General features: G+C 35.5%; 6 protein-coding genes across 8 annotated transcripts in view; 4 read left to right on the forward strand and 2 right to left on the reverse strand.

The window, feature by feature from the left end:
• Positions 1–1,974, forward strand: LOC105232032 (pancreatic lipase-related protein 2). Of its 2 annotated transcripts, none has more exons than XM_011213593.4 (3): positions 1–134; positions 919–1,084; positions 1,142–1,887. In XM_011213593.4, exons 1-3 carry the CDS (start codon positions 65–67, stop codon positions 1,884–1,886), a joined length of 981 nt encoding a protein of 326 aa, XP_011211895.1. In that variant the 5' UTR covers positions 1–64; the 3' UTR covers position 1,887. The 2 variants fall into 2 exon arrangements, with proteins under 2 accessions (XP_011211895.1, XP_011211896.1); XM_011213594.3 differs by lacking the exon at positions 1–134 and adding an exon at positions 153–791 and having other exon boundaries at positions 1,142–1,974.
• Positions 1,951–10,635, reverse strand: LOC105232030 (uncharacterized). Its single transcript, XM_049454846.1, has 11 exons — positions 10,044–10,635; positions 9,240–9,977; positions 8,144–8,754; positions 7,575–7,716; positions 7,447–7,515; positions 7,188–7,377; positions 6,251–6,783; positions 5,488–6,193; positions 4,541–4,656; positions 3,190–3,717; positions 1,951–3,117 (listed from the first exon to the last, which is right to left on the reverse strand). The coding sequence occupies exons 1-11, from the start codon at positions 10,485–10,487 to the stop codon at positions 2,146–2,148; spliced, it is 5,049 nt and encodes a 1,682-aa protein (XP_049310803.1). The 5' UTR covers positions 10,488–10,635; the 3' UTR covers positions 1,951–2,145.
• On the forward strand, positions 3,878–5,498 carry LOC105232029 (guanine nucleotide-binding protein subunit beta-5). The gene has a single exon (XM_011213591.4). It carries the CDS (start codon positions 4,230–4,232, stop codon positions 5,289–5,291), a length of 1,062 nt encoding a protein of 353 aa, XP_011211893.1. The 5' UTR covers positions 3,878–4,229; the 3' UTR covers positions 5,292–5,498.
• Positions 7,131–15,984, reverse strand: part of LOC105232035 (protein ORD) — a 23,289-nt gene continuing 14,435 nt past the window's right edge. Inside the window, exons 2-8 of one of the 2 annotated variants that reach the window (XM_019992355.3) lie at positions 8,940–8,987; positions 8,809–8,864; positions 8,144–8,754; positions 7,830–8,082; positions 7,575–7,769; positions 7,447–7,515; positions 7,131–7,377 (exon numbers count right to left, since the gene is read on the reverse strand). In XM_019992355.3, the coding sequence (XP_019847914.2) occupies positions 7,132–7,377; positions 7,447–7,515; positions 7,575–7,769; positions 7,830–8,082; positions 8,144–8,754; positions 8,809–8,823 (1,389 nt within the window). In that variant the 5' untranslated portion in view covers positions 8,824–8,864; positions 8,940–8,987 and the 3' untranslated portion in view covers position 7,131. The remainder of the gene's footprint in view (positions 7,378–7,446; positions 7,516–7,574; positions 7,770–7,829; positions 8,083–8,143; positions 8,755–8,808; positions 8,865–8,939; positions 8,988–15,984) is intronic. The other variant, XM_011213598.3, reaches the window with a different exon arrangement.
• Positions 10,587–13,823, forward strand: LOC105232025 (zinc finger protein 595). The gene is made up of 4 exons (XM_049454847.1): positions 10,587–11,176; positions 11,244–11,963; positions 12,363–12,848; positions 12,909–13,823. Exons 1-4 carry the CDS (start codon positions 10,727–10,729, stop codon positions 13,653–13,655), a joined length of 2,403 nt encoding a protein of 800 aa, XP_049310804.1. The 5' UTR covers positions 10,587–10,726; the 3' UTR covers positions 13,656–13,823.
• LOC125775332 (zinc finger protein 391-like) lies at positions 14,015–15,977 on the forward strand. Its single transcript, XM_049454943.1, has one exon. It carries the CDS (start codon positions 14,015–14,017, stop codon positions 15,869–15,871), a length of 1,857 nt encoding a protein of 618 aa, XP_049310900.1. The 3' UTR covers positions 15,872–15,977.

The raw sequence follows: 15,984 nt of genomic DNA on the forward strand, positions 1-15,984 counted from the left end.
GTAGGCATCGGTGGAAATGCTTTCACTGGATTTACGTTGACAAATCGAAAGCAATTACACAATTATGGAATTAAAGGACTTACTATTTGCTGAATCACGTTACTCAACCAACAAGAAGTACAAGCGTATTTTTGGTAGTAATAAAATCAAATACTCTTATTATAATTGTATAAATAAATTATCGATATCTACACAAACCCATCTAAACATGTACATATATGTATGCATGCATGATTAAACATATTTGTTTCTAATAGCCCATAAATTGTCGACAAAAATCACGAATTTTATAAATGAAAGTTTAACTAACACATACATATACAAGAGTAATGGAATCAGAAGCTTTATAAATCATCAATAAATAAAGGTCCGTTGGTTATGCCCCTTGTGAAATGTGTGCGAAATCTAAAATATCATATGTATGTTTATCAGTATACTTGCAAATATTTGTTTCTAATAGCCCATAAATTGTTGGCAAAAATCACGAACTTTATAAATGAATGTTTAACACGTGCACGTGATGGAATCAAGAAATCCATAAATTACTAAAAGTAAAAGGTGGTCCGCTAGATACATACATATGTCCGTTGTTTTGAATTGTATTGGAAATCTAATCAATTGTACTTGTTCAACTGTTTTGATCGATTATCAGATTAGATTTTCAAAGAATCTTTTCTGACTATATATAAGGCCTCTTCTCGCACAAATTGTGAGTGGACTGTTGCCGTATGCCGATCTTCGTGATCAGTTAACCATGAAGGCCTTGCTGGTATTGCTTTGCACCTTTTTAGGTAAATATAAATCAGAAATTAATAATTGGTTATTTAAAATCCTTTCGGAATTTCCAATACTTTCTATCTATCTAAACATCCTCCATATAGCATATCTTTAAAATAATATCGATATTGTATTTAAAAGCTACCACAATAGCACTCCCATTGCGCGAGAGCTCACTGGATACAATCATCGCCGGTACGCGTTTTTATCTCTACACCGCTTCAAATCCTGAGGAACCGCAAGAAATTCGTATTAACGATGCTGATTCGGTGAAAAACTCCTACTTCGACAAAAGTCGTCATACAAAGTAAGTTAGTGCCTTGCTAATTAATGAAATTTGCTCAATAGTCCCAACATAATGTAGAATTATAATTCACGGCTGGACTGGGTCCTATTTAACTAAACCAAATGAAGAAGTACGGCATGCGTATTTAACACAAGAAGATTACAATATAATCTCCGTCGATTGGAGTACTGATGCCGCGCTGAATTATATATCATCGCGTGCAAAAGTGCCCGTTGTGGGTGAAGATATTGCAGATCTATTGGATTTTTTGAATGAGCAATTTAACTTGAGTTATGACAAAGTAGTTCTGGTGGGTCACAGTTTGGGCGCACATGTTGCAGGTTACTGCGGTAAGATTGTGAAACATGGTAAGATTGCTGGCATTGTTGGATTAGATCCAGCATTTCCGCTTTACAACTATAATGACCCTAGCACGCGTTTATCCACTGACGATGCCAAATTTGTGCTGAGCATACAGACGAATGGTAGCTTCAAGGGATTTCCACAACCGATTGGATCAGCAGCGTTCTATCCGAATTGGGGACTTAAACAACCCGGTTGCGGTGCTGATTTAAGTGGCACCTGCTCACACGGACGTAGTATAACGTTATATGCCGAAGCCTTGAGAGGTTACGTTTTTACACCGCTGTACGAGTGTTCAAGCTATGATGACATAACCGCTAAAGCTGGTTGCGATACAATTAGAAGAGATGTGCAAGTTGGGGATCCATTGCAAATTATACAAAAGGCGGGCATATATTACTTTACAACTAATGATGAATCGCCTTTCGGCATTTTGGGTGATAGAAGTTTACAAAAATAAAGTGTAGACTATGTAGAGACTGCGCCAGCTGTGGGAAAGCTATTTATACTAAAGTAAATAAACGTTTTACATATTAATGTATGTATGTCAGAATACTTGATTTATTTTAAACGGACCCGCGTTACAGTTAATTGCACACGCATTTCTTATAGGGGGATAGTCTTACACTAGCATAAAAATGTAAATTTTAAAATTATACCCAAAACATACACAAATATATATGTGTGTACCAGTGTTATTGTAGTTAATTTTCATAAATCTAATTGTTGACAGTATCTACTGTTGAGCCGGTCCCACTCAGCACACCAGTCACACCTAACAATGCCTCCCCTATTGAGTTAACTGGATCGACTACCGTACCAAGTGCCACACCAACACCGCTAGCAAGGCCCATATTGACAGTAGTGCCACCAACATTCACACCGACACCGACACCAACACCATCTGCAACTATAGGGCCAGGTATAGCGCTAATACTGGCGGAGGTATTGCCTACAATGCTCCTACTTAATGCGGCATCGTGGGTTCGCATATGCGCATTCAAACCACCGGATTGTGCGAATGTTTTACCGCAAACTTTGCATTCATGCTTCCGATCTTTAGAATGTAATTTTTTGTGTACGCGTAGTGATTTCTTTCGCTGGAACGTTGAGCCACACATGTCACATGCAAATGGGCGTGCACTACTGTGTGTCACCGCGTGCACATTTAAATCGTGGAAACTGTAAAAAGCTTTACCGCAAACGTCGCATTTTGCTGGTCGTTCACCTGTGTGTCGTCGCATATGCGCTTTGTATACGCCATGATCACGACACCGTTTTCCGCATATCTCACAAACAACCGGCCTCTCGCCGGTATGTCGCAACATGTGTGCTTTTAGCTCTTTATCAGTGAAGAAGTCATTGCCGCACTCCTGACATTTGTGCGCCTTTATGCCGGTGTGACGTATTTTATGTCGTTGCAGGTTACCAGTTTGAGAGAATTTTTTTCCACAAATATCACATATTATGCCAGTATGCTTCCACTTGTGGGCACGTAGATTTCTTTCAGCTTTAAAACATTCGCCACATTCATCGCATTTGAAATTCAACTTTGGTTCTTTCGGTTTTTTTATTTTTGGATTATGTGTTTGTCGATGATGCGTTAGCATGCTGCGTTTGGTTTTATACGAACGCATACAGTCTGGACATGGATATGGAAGTGAATCAATATCATCTTGCGGTTTTGGCTTCTACGATTCAGTTAAAAAGAATATTTACAAAAAAATCATCAATTCCTCGTTATTTAGATGTATTAAACTTACCTCGTCGCCCGACGAATCTTGAGGTCGCCAATCTTCATCTTCGACATCACTCTTATCCTCCGACGACTTAGTGTCACTGATGTCGTCAACATCTTCAACTTTTTTCTTTTTACGTTTGTTTTCTGGTTCAACTATGTTTACTCCTAGATTTTGTAAGTCGACAAAGTGGAAAGGCTTTTCATCAACTACTTCTTCGGGTTCCGAATCTGGAGCTTCATAACCGACTGAACCTTCACCGTGGTCACTAAGATATTCTTCTTCGCTTTTGATGGGATCTACATCAATTTTAATGCTGTCACTTGTACTTGTATCTAAGGTGGGTTTTTCCACTTTTTCGGGTTTGGGCGTTAAATGTTCTTCTTGAAAATGTTGTGGAAATTGTTCAAACGCTACGTTCGCTCCGCATAAACAGCACGCCACATTGTAGTTATTGGAGCTGAGACAAAATATTTCTCCACATTTAAAATTATGAAATTTGCTCGTATCCGGTGGCAAAAGTTTTAACATTTTCGTGTTTAATATTGATGAGAATTAGTTTCTTTAAGTCCAATAAATGGCACTATTTTGAGAAATATTAAAATCCACGACAACAAAAAAATTACTTGTTTTATTAGCAAATGTCAGAAATATTATGCAGTGTTTCCTAGTCTCATACCGTAACTTTCTGCGTGGTGCCAAGTTTCATAATTATTATTTTTTTTAGCTAAACTGTTTTGAAAAGTTTTCCAGAGTTTTTATGTATATTCCTCTTTATTTTTGTGTCTAAAGTTTCTAAATATATGTAATAATTATTTGAATGTGTTCCAATATAATGGGAATTAAACATACAGCTTATACAATTAAGCTCATTATTAATTACGGTATAAATCGAGTGCGGCCAATTCAGTGTATTCTGATTAGAATATTGTTTTTGTAAACAAATATTGATTTTTGTGTATTCAAAGTTGTATACATAGGATTTGCAGCAAAATTCCGAGCGTTTCCTATAAAAATTATTTCTATTGCTGGACTATCTACATTTAGCAATATTTTGATGAATAATGGCAGATTGTGCTCCAACACCTAATGCCAGTGATAAGATGGCCAGCTTGTTGAAGGAGGCGGAAAATTTGAAAATTAAACTTGAGGAAGAACGTGCTAAATTGAATGATATTAATTTATGGACTGTTGCAGAACGGCTCGAGCCAATTGCTTTTGTTAATATAAAACCACGTAAAGTACTCAAAGGTCATCAAGCAAAGGTTCTTTGTACAGATTGGAGTCCAGATAAGCGTCACATAATTTCCTCATCTCAGGACGGGCGTCTCATCATCTGGGACGCCTTCACTACAAACAAAGAACACTTCATTACCATGCCAACCACTTGGATTATGGCATGTGCATATTCTCCATCAGGCAATTTTGTTGCTTGTGGTGGTTTAGACAATAAAGTTACAGTGTATCCTATAACGTCAGATGATGAGATGGCTGCAAAAAAGAGAACAGTTGGTACACACACTAGCTACATGTCCTGCTGTATTTATCCAAATTCCGACCAGCAAATCCTCACGGGAAGTGGTGATTCTACATGTGCTTTGTGGGATGTAGAAAGCGGACAATTACTTCAGAGTTTTCATGGGCATTCTGGTGATGTTATGGCGATTGATTTAGCGCCAAATGAAACCGGAAATACATTCGTTTCTGGCAGTTGTGATCGTATGGCCTTTATATGGGACATGCGTTCAGGGCATGTTGTGCAATCGTTTGAAGGACATCAGTCAGACGTTAATACTGTCAAATTTCATCCTAGTGGAGACGCTATAGCAACAGGCTCAGACGATAGTAGCTGTCGTTTATTCGATATGCGTGCCGATAGGGAAGTAGCTGTGTTCGCTAAGGAGAGCATAATTTTTGGTATTAACTCAGTGGACTTCTCAGTAAGCGGCCGTTTACTATTTGCCGGCTATAATGATTACACAGTGAATCTTTGGGATACGCTTAAATCGGAACGTATTTGTCTTTTATATGGTCATGAAAATAAGGTATCCTGTGTGCAGGTGTCACCAGACGGCACTGCATTATCCACTGGCAGTTGGGATTACACCATACGCGTATGGGCATAAGTAAATATATACAATGTTGAGTATTTTGTTATATATGTTTGGAAATTTATATTTATTTGTTGCGCTTTGATTGTAAACAACGTTGTTACGAGTATTATTTTCTTAAATGTTATTGACTTAATGTTGCTTAATATATTTAATGGAAAAACTCTAATGTCACATGTAGCGAATTCTCAATAAACATTGTTTAAAAATTAACTAAGTAAACTTTGTTCCTCTGCTTTGTGTTGTCGCATATGCCCCGCTAGTCCTGCCATCTGCGCATAGGCACGACCACATAATTTGCAAACAAACTTTTTAATACCCAGGTGCAAATGTTTGTGATGGTAGAGCGCTTTGCTCCGTGAAAATGATGCACCGCATACATCACATTTATGTGGACGCTCAGTAGAATGCATAGGCTTGTGCTCGTTTAACAATGAGGCAGAGATAAAACGTCGACTACAAATAGAACACTCAAAAGGTTTTTCTCCGGTGTGTGTGCGCTTGTGTACAACCAAAGCATCCTTTTGTCGTGTACGATAACCACAAATTTCGCATATGTAGTTTCGTTCATCAGTATGAATTTTTTGGTGCACTTTCAGACGTGATGAAGTAATAAATGCTTTGCCACAATTTTCAAAATCACATATAAATTCCTTTATACCCTTGTGTGCTTTCATATGTATGCGCAGTGAACGAGAGTTTTTATAAGCACGCTCGCATTGTGAACACTGAAAACCTATGTGTTCTTTCCGCACATGTGAATCTAAGGAACGTTGCTCTACAAATTCTTCTTGGCATTGGTCGCATTTGAAGTTTTTTGGTCGCAGGTGTTTCATGTTTATATGCAGCTTCAATATACGTTCTGTGGTATAACGTTTTTGGCAATGTGCACATGAGTACTCTTTGGGCTTCCTAGGCTAAAAAAAATGTATTACTTGAAAGAAACCCTTTACTACAGCAATGCACCCAATTACCTTTTTTAAAATGTGGTTATCATCATCCCCTCCTTGACTATCTGCCCATTCATCACCATCAAATTCTTCATTTTCGATCTCGTTCGGTTTAACATTATCAACAAGCAAAACTTCACCATATTCGCTGATCGTATCATTATCAGCCGTTTCTATCATTTCTGCTTTGATGGGTAAATTTTGTTTGTCGTTGGAAACGACTTGTTCCAAAACACGTGCATGTTGCACGGCAGTTTCCACTTTTGCACCACATTCATCCAATTCAGCTAGGTATTCAACATTTTCAAACTCCTCATCTTTAATACATTCTTCCAATTCACCGTCCGCGTCGTTATCACTATCACTGTCGTGTATATTGCCTCGAAGGTGTACATTTTGGTAATGTAACATAAAATCGTCAAACTCGAACAGTTTCATTTTGCAAAGAACACAAATTATAGTGAAATTCGCGTTATCATAACAAATTATTTCGCCACAACGTATACTGGTTCTATTTTGTTCATAACTTGTTGGTAATGTGCAATTCCGCATCATTTTTCAAACACAAAAACTAAAACATTTACTGCTATACGATATTGATAAGCAATTGTTTATTTATTTGCACACCTGAGAAACAACTAGCAGTGCTGCCAAATTTGTATTGTGTGTATTTTCCGAAAACACACTTGACACATATATAATGTATATGCAGAGATCGTAAATTATACTACATACGTTCTCTGATGTAACAAAACTTTTTAAATTCATGGATAAGTTGTCTTAATGGTTTAACTGTTTTGCTTATATAAATAAATTGTGCGCGTTCTATATCTACATACATAGTACAAGTTTGCTGAAGTATATTTACTTACCGCAAATTTTTTATAAATATTTTGGTTCACAACCTATGAAAATGAGTAACTTCGTAAGCCTGCTTGCAATTCACTGATGAATCGCTCACTACTGCAGGAACTCTCGCGTTCCTCCACTTTTAATTTCCATCTATCACTACATTCATCTTTGTAGCATTTGATTAAATTTCCAGATAGGGGCGTAACTGGCAAGCCGCCAGGATAGTCAATAATAGCAGTTATTCGCATTTTATTACAAGCTTTTAAAATTTGTTGTAAATAATATTTTTGTGGCCAAACCTATTTATAGAATTTTATAATTGTATACATAAAACAATTATCTATAAATACAAAATGTGAATATCATACCTTTTGATCATTTCCAACCTCCTGTAAATAAGCCGTTACTACGAATTGCATTGTCTGATAATCTTTAACCTAAACCATGAATTATTAAAGACATTTAAGCTACAAAAAAATTAAATGTTAGCACTTACATTATTCAATTCTTCTTGTAAGTAGACAACACCTCGCTTGAGGTGAAAACACATGACCAACTGGAATGCGATAAATAAGAGATCTTGGATTGCGTGATCTGCGTCTGACCATATATATTCTCTGCATAGATCTTGACTCATCCTTTTTAGTTTTATGCATGTATATACGTTTTTAAATTGAAAGTTTTCAACACTCTAACATAGATTAAGAATATTATATATAATGAATAATAAACAGAATAAAAGAAATATTACCAATTCTTGCACTGATACATAACGTCCTTTGTATGGGATTAGAAACCATACTGTATATTCCATACATGTAATAAACTCAAAAGTAATGCGTACGTCATTGAAAATCCTTAAGGCGTCGTCCGCAATCATAACATCTAAGGCAGTGTGTCCAATAATGCAGCAGGTAGTTAATTTGGGCAATAAATCACACTCATTGTAACGATTTTTTAAAAATAGTTGCACAAAATAACCAAATAACTTTGAAATTTCTTCCCTTACAATGAGATGCAAAACTTTATAATACATGCATCATCTATAAGTAATCATATACTTACTCTCGATTCATAGCACCATTCAATTTCGTTGTTATAAACTCCATCCAATTTCCGGTAAATCCGTCTCGGGATATTTCGGGCTGACGCAAGATGTAATCGATGTTCGTGTGAAATTTCACCTGGAATTCGTAAACACTACTTTTTTTCTTTGCACCTGAATCAATAGTGTATTCGATCGATTCCGGACTATACCGGAAATCGCGGAGTGCCTCCACCCTATGGAATAGTTGCTGCTGCCTTTGTAATAAATGCGAGTTACGTAGCTGACGTTGTTTACGTCGCTGTTCGCGATTTAGTGCCCATTGAGATGTACATGGTGCATCGCTATCACTATCACTTTCAAAATTAGTGTTGTCGTTCTCCAATGAAGTTGTTTCACAAGCTCCTTTTGAAATGAGCAACACTATACGAACAAAGCCCTCATGCAGGTTTTTGAATTGAGTTAACGATTCAATATTTGCATATTGGCCACTACAAATTAATTTAATAGCAGTACTCACTGTAAGGCGGAGTGGGCAGTCGTTACTGCCTTTTACAACGTAAACTGTACTTTGCGTTTGTTTGAAATGTAATTTCACATGCGCACAGTTGAGTATATTACTAATCTCTATCTGAAAAAAAAAATACCATTAAGTTTTTTACAATATTTAATATTATGCAAATACCTCTTCGAAAAACATTTCCGCTACATCTGTCAAACCGTTTTAACTGAATTGCAAATCTAACTTCCGAAAAAGAATGTGTACAGTACTAAACAAAAAATTGGTAAGAAAACAGTGCGCACAGAAATTCTTACCATATGACGTGAGGTTTGAAGCATTTTGTTGTTTTTGCGCTTAGATTCCTAAATAATTCGTCATAAATACATTATTTTAGAAAATAAAAAATATTTTTTTATTCGTTATAATTATTTACAACGAATAGCTTAAATCTATATAAATGTATATTAAAGCAAAAAATAGCTGTCAATTAACAAAACATTTTTAATAGTAATAATGCCCTATTTATATACAATAAATAAAAATTAGTAACTGTTTGAATGTTCAAATAACAACATAGCATCGTTTAAATATTCAGCTGTGTCAAAAATTTATCAACAATGACCCTGCTCCCGGTGTCGTCTCATATGACCAGCTAAACCCGCAAGCTGCGCATACGCTTGTCCACACAATTTGCATTTAAACTTCTTTTCTTCGAGATGCAAAAAATTATGATGGTATAGCGATTTAGCTCTTGCAAATGAGCGTCCACATACTTTACATTCATGTGGTCGCTCTGTGCCATGCGATGCTTTATGCTCCCTAACAGCCGATTTAGATACAAAACATTTGCCGCATTCATCACAAGCATACGGTTTCTCACCTGTATGTGAACGATAATGCACTTTAAGCATTTCCGGTATTCGACACGAGTAGCCACATATGTCACATATGAAATTCTTTCCTTTTGTATGGGTGCGTTTGTGAGCTTGGTACTGACGGCGTGTAAAGAAACTTTTATTACAGTTCTCATAATCGCAGACGAACCGTCGGTCCGTTCCATGGGAATGAGTTTCCATATGTCGTAACAGATTTGTTCGCGATGTACATCGTTTATCACAATGCATACATTTCATACCACCATGTTCCGAAAGGCAATGCTTCTCTAAACTTCGTAATGTTTTAAATTCTTCTGTGCATTCATCACATTTTTGAAGTTGAATAGTCACTATTTCCTCACTTTTAAAATTATGAATTTTTGCCAAATGTGAACGCAGATAATTGGAGCTTTTATAGACACGGGAACATATTTCACATTTGTATGACTCTGTTTGATGTTCACGCTTTTTGTTTCGCTGGAATGTGAAAAACTCGGGTTTATAAATAAATAATTGGTACACTTAAAATTTCTCTAAGAATACCTTTCGTTGATGCACAGGTGGTACATAATCTTTGTCATCAACATTAGATTCAAAATTATTTTCAGTATTACTGTCTGAACCATCAGATAACGACTTATTCTCACTCCATTGACTTATACGTAACCCTGACTTTTCCTCATCCGGAATGATAAAGTCGTGCTCATCTAGAAATTCAGCTTCAGCAACAGTATCCTCAAAAATTGGTTCATCCTTCACATTTGACGCCAGGTATGGTGCTTCTTCAACAAATATTTCTTCTGTTTTCAAGAAGTCCTTTTCGAGGTGTTCGTTCTTGCAGTGAAGCAAGAAATCCTGGTAGTCGAATGCTTTGAGTTCGCACAGTGTACAAATAATGGTAAATTCTGTTGAACTGTGACAAAAAATTTCACCACATTTTGCATTTTCACTTTTGTCAAATGCTTTGCTTGGTAATAATTTGAGCATGTCGATATTTATTTAAAATTTTGTTGAATGCTATTGTAAACAAATTCAATTTTTTATCCACTTCTTTTCATTCTTTTTACCTCTTAATTACGAATTACATTCACAATGGTATTTGGAATGCTTATTTGTTGACGATCAGCTGATTAAGACTTTTTATTGCACTTGTGGAATAAAAAAAAATATATATCTCACACTGGTATTTTGGTGAAATCAAAATTTTTCTAGAAAATTTAATCAATATGCTTAAAGCGTTAAACAGATCTCAAACGTTCGTACAGTTGATTGATAAAAAGTGTGCTGAAATATTTTTTCGCAAAGAGAATTGTTTTACAATAATATGCACACATTGCGAATTAAAAACTTTCAGTTTCGAGGAGTATTTACTGCATTTCAAAAATGTGCATCTTGCAACAAACAATTCATTACAAAGTAATACAAATATTGAAACAGTGGAAATAAAAATCGAAGACGGCAAAGACTTCGAAGCAATTTCGGATAACGAGTTTAATACTCTTACAGAATTACAGGAAGTGCCTTTTTCTAATTCAACCAATTTATCCTCCCCTTTTGTTGTCAATGACAAAATAACCTCTGATGACTTAGATGAGCATAATGAATGGCTAAATGATGAAGAAACAGTTAAAAGTGATGAAGAACTAAGCAATCAGGGTTCTGAATATATACCAAGGGTATGTAGTGTAAAACTATCCACTTACAAACATATATGTACATATACTAAATTGTTAATTTCAGTAGATACTCAAACCTGAGCCAAAAAAGAGTTTAACAACAGCGGAATTCATATGCAAGGAATGTTCTAAAAGTTATAAATTCGCAAAAAACTTAGAACGTCATATAAAAAAATGTCATAGTGAAGAATTACAATATACATGTGTACGTTGTAAACAGAATTTTAAGGATGAGCGATTACTAAACGCACACCTGCGAAAAAAACATTCCGGATTTCCATGTGGAGAATGCGAGAAGGTATATTCTAGTAAAGAAGCATTAAATATTCACCAATACAAGCACACTGGTGTGCGAGGATTCCATTGTAGTATAGATGGCTGTGGCAAATCTTTTTTTAATCCAAAGCAGCTATCGATGCACACACGTTATGTCCATCGGCTTGAAAAAAATTTTGTATGTGAAGTATGTGGATTTCGCACAAAAGGTCAACCTGCTCTAATTGTGCACAAGCGTTCACACACTGGAGAAAGGCCATTCGTTTGTAAATTGTGCGGCAAGGCATTTGCTTCTAAATCGCTTTTATGTGAGCATGAACCATCACATTCAAATGAGCGACCACATGTGTGCGATGTCTGTGGACGAACGTTTGCGCGACCAAAAGCACTGTATCATCATAAACATCTTCATTTGGGCATAAAGAAATTTGTGTGTAAACTCTGTGGCCGTGCCTTTGCACAAATGGCTGGGCTTGCTGGTCACATGCGGCAACATAAAGCGGATAACTGTTAAACATCAAGTTGTAATTGAATTGCAATAAATTTAATTTGTTGTGCTATTCACAATATTAAGTTTTCTTAAAATGTATTTATATTTTTAAAATAAATTTCGATATTAGTGTTAAAAAAAAAAACAATTTTCATATGAAAATGATTTTGAGTAAAATTTGATTAGTTTCATAATAGTTGGACGCAGTCGTTCTAAAGTCCATTATTTTATAAAACAATTTGAAAATTACATTTAAAATCGTATCCTTAATTTACTACATAAATTGTTTTTAATATCCAGATACATATGTATACTATTACAATTTTAGTATAGATATTTGTTTTATGTCAACAGAGAAAAACAGCTGTTCGCCACTGGTTTTGTCGTTTGTAAACAAATCTAAAATTAGTTTTTTAGTAGTGGAGATTGCACGCAAAAATGCTTAAAATCGTTAATGCTGCAAATAAATTCGGTTATAATCAGTCAAAGTCTAAATGTGCCGAAATTCATTATCAATCTTCAACATTTTCGATTTTATGCATTTTCTGTGGTTTGAAAACGCTTGCGTTTTCTGAATTCTGTGAACATTTTAAAAAACATTGTGAAGAATTCACGAACGAATTGTCTGACACAGAAGTATTGACTATTAATATTGAAAGTAACAGTACGACAAATTCCAATTGCAAGCACGATCCATTGAAATTAGAAGCCGCAGATATCACAAATGATTCGGATGTGGGATTAAACATTCTTGGAACAGCCAATCAAGGTGCAATAAATAAAATACAAAATAAAAACGATGAAAGTCTTACTGTTAGTCAGTTGTTTCGGCACAAACCAGTATTTGTGGGATTACAATATGATAAGAATATTGTGAAAAACAAAATAAAAGAGGAAGATACCGGCGTAAGTTTAACAAATATTTGCTAAGATTAGAAGTTAATTATTATACTTTTTAAAATATAGGTGAACACGAAATCTACTAAAACAAATTTGGTACATTGTTCAACTTATAAAAGGACTTCAGATCATGAACACCCCAGTGAAAGCGAAAGTGATCATACAGATTTAAACCACACAGAAAGTAAGGTAAATGAAAGTATTGATTGGACGAAATCCTACCAACCAAATTTGTTAAAAAATAGTGGCAAACGTCCTTACAAAGCACGTAATACGCCAAATATGTGCACATATTGTGGTAAAACATTTCGACGCCGTCTGCAACTGGATACGCATTTAAATATACACACTGGTTCCAAACCACACCAATGTGAGATTTGCGGACGTCAATTTCGTGCAGTGACAACATTAGCTCGCCATCGCAATACCCACCAAAATCGCTCCGATTTCTGCTGTAAGTTTTGTTCGAAGTCTTTTTCCCGGCGCGCAGCAATGTTAAGCCACGAATTGCGGCACACACAAGAGCGACGCATACCATGCAACGAGTGTGAAAAGCTATTCTACACGGTTAATCAAATGGATACACATAAACGAAAAGTTCATCATATGACGGATGATGCATCCTTACCATTTCAATGTAATTTGTGCACAAATCGCTATCGCAGTGCCTCTATGTTAAGTACACATAAGTTGAAAAAACACTATAAAACAGCAAAAATATTTTGTGAGCAATGTGACAAAAAGTTCATTGATGAAGCTCAATTAGAGGTTCATAAAACTATACACAAACCAACTCTTAAACATAATTCTTAACAAATTGATACATTTAGTAAATAATATCAATTCTTTTAATTCCTTTGTATTTTTGTCGTTGAAATATCATCACTCATCAAATATCTTTCTATTGATTGACCTATGATTTGAAAATGTTTACATTTTATTAATAATTAAAAATTGTATGAAATTCGGGAGTTTTAATAGTTATAACAGGATTGCGCCATTAAAATAACAAGTTTCTATTGTGAATGGTCTTATTATTTTTCAATTGCAACACGTAGCTTTGGTAAAGAAGAAGAGAAATGTGAAAATGTTGATTTTTATTATTGTTATCATTTGAAGAACTAATTGCAATTTTCTAAAAGTATGCATTATTGGTAACTATTTATTCAAGAATGAATTCGTCTGATAATCAGAACATAAATGACTTTTCTGTTCTTGAAGACTCTATTGTTAGTGATCCAACCACAAATCTAATCGAGGACGATATTCAGTGTGGGCTTATATTTTTCAGTGAGGCAACAAGAGTTCTGAAGTTTTGTTGCACTTATTGTGAAAAAGTTAGCGAAAATATAAATTACTTTTGTCAGCATTTAAGTGAACATATAAACGATGATGAAAAAGAAATCTTGCCCCAAGAATTCAATGCTGGCATTATGCCTGAAGGTTCTATGGACGACGACGCAACAGCAACACGCGAGGCGGTAGTTTACGGAGCTGTATCAAATCAATCTCTACTACCATGCGATTTAGCTGGTTTTGATGAATCGAAAATGGTTGTAGAGGAATTGGATGAAGCGGAGGAAATAGCTGCAGAAGTGGAAGCTGAAATGCGTCAAGAATTAGAAGGCGTCCAAATGTATGCAAATGATGAAAATAGTTGCCCAGAAGACTTCTTTGGTTACGTACAAACTAATGAAAATCATTTGAAAACGGAAACTCAAAAAGAGGTACAGAAGTCCACCACCGACTTTAGAAAAACTTCAAAAGGACACGATAAAATAATACAATTTAAAAATTCTAAAAAGAAAAAACGGGTAACTACAGTAAAGGTGATTGCTTTGAAAAATAGAGTAGCGGAGCTTTATGAACGTATTAAGCTTGAAGAAGAGCGCCGGTCTCGAATTAATACCACAAATCCTGAATCTTGCGATGTACCTATGGATGAGGAAAATAATGTTGCCGAAAAAAATGAAACGTCCGTTGAGGAAAGTACAGAACCTGTCCGCCATATAATAGGCGAAACGGTTATTACTCTGCTGCCACAAACTGAATCGAAAGTTGAACTATCCAAATTCAGCGGCAATGTAGTGCCAATGATAAATAACATAAACAGACAAGACAACACCGATGATAAGACAACTTGTCCTGCTTGTGGAAGGAAATTCAGGAGTGCCTTTAGCCTTACAATTCATAAGCGGACACACTATCTCGAATCGGACAGTAATGTAAAATTGGCTCACAAATGCTCGGACTGCGATCAGTTGTTTAATAAAATTCCGGATTTAAAAGATCATATTCAACAAGTTCATTATCCTGATGGATTTATATGCAAAATATGCAATAAAAAACTTACAAGTCTCACCCTATTGGAGACCCACATGAGAAAAGTGCATCTTTCGAGACCATTTAATTGTGAAATTTGTCGAAAGAACTTCGACACCCGCGATCGGTTTGAGGAGCATGTTAAAGCGCATGTATCCGGTCAACCATACCGATGTCACATATGTGGACGAAAATACAGTACAGAATGCATACTTAAGCAACATCTGCGTAGACACAAGGAGCAAATTCCTCAATGTTGCGTGGTTTGCGGAAAGATGACATTGCGTATAACACAGCATATGAAAATTCATGCTCCGAGACCGAAAAGGATACTAAGTTGCAAGGCATGTGGCAAAGTTTTCAATTTCAGTTCAGGTTTGAGTCACCATTACAAAGTAATGCATAAACTACAGAAATCTCCTACGAAACTAAATCAAGAAAACGAAGCTCAAATACCAACTGATCAAGAGGATGTCAAAACAGGATTAGTGGAATTGAAAGAAGAAGTAGAAATTACAGAAAACTCTGAAGAAATCATACAAAAAGAGGAAGAGGCAAAACGAGTTATCGTCGAACTTATACAAAATGCGACATATACTTCATTTTTTCCGGAAAATTTTAATAGTTCGATGGATTCTGGGCCACCAATAGCACGTGAGGAAACGATTTCGGCTGTAAATAGCATTGTAAATGAAGAAAACTCATAAAAGGTGTAATATTTACAAATTAATATGTAGAAATATTTTGTATTTGTTGGTAGAATAATGATTCTAAAAAAATATATAAATAAATAAATATCAAATTTAAATAAAATTGTCCC

The sequence above is a fragment of the Bactrocera dorsalis genome, chromosome 4, assembly GCF_023373825.1.
Source record: "Bactrocera dorsalis isolate Fly_Bdor chromosome 4, ASM2337382v1, whole genome shotgun sequence".
Lineage (NCBI taxonomy): Eukaryota > Metazoa > Arthropoda > Insecta > Diptera > Tephritidae > Bactrocera > Bactrocera dorsalis.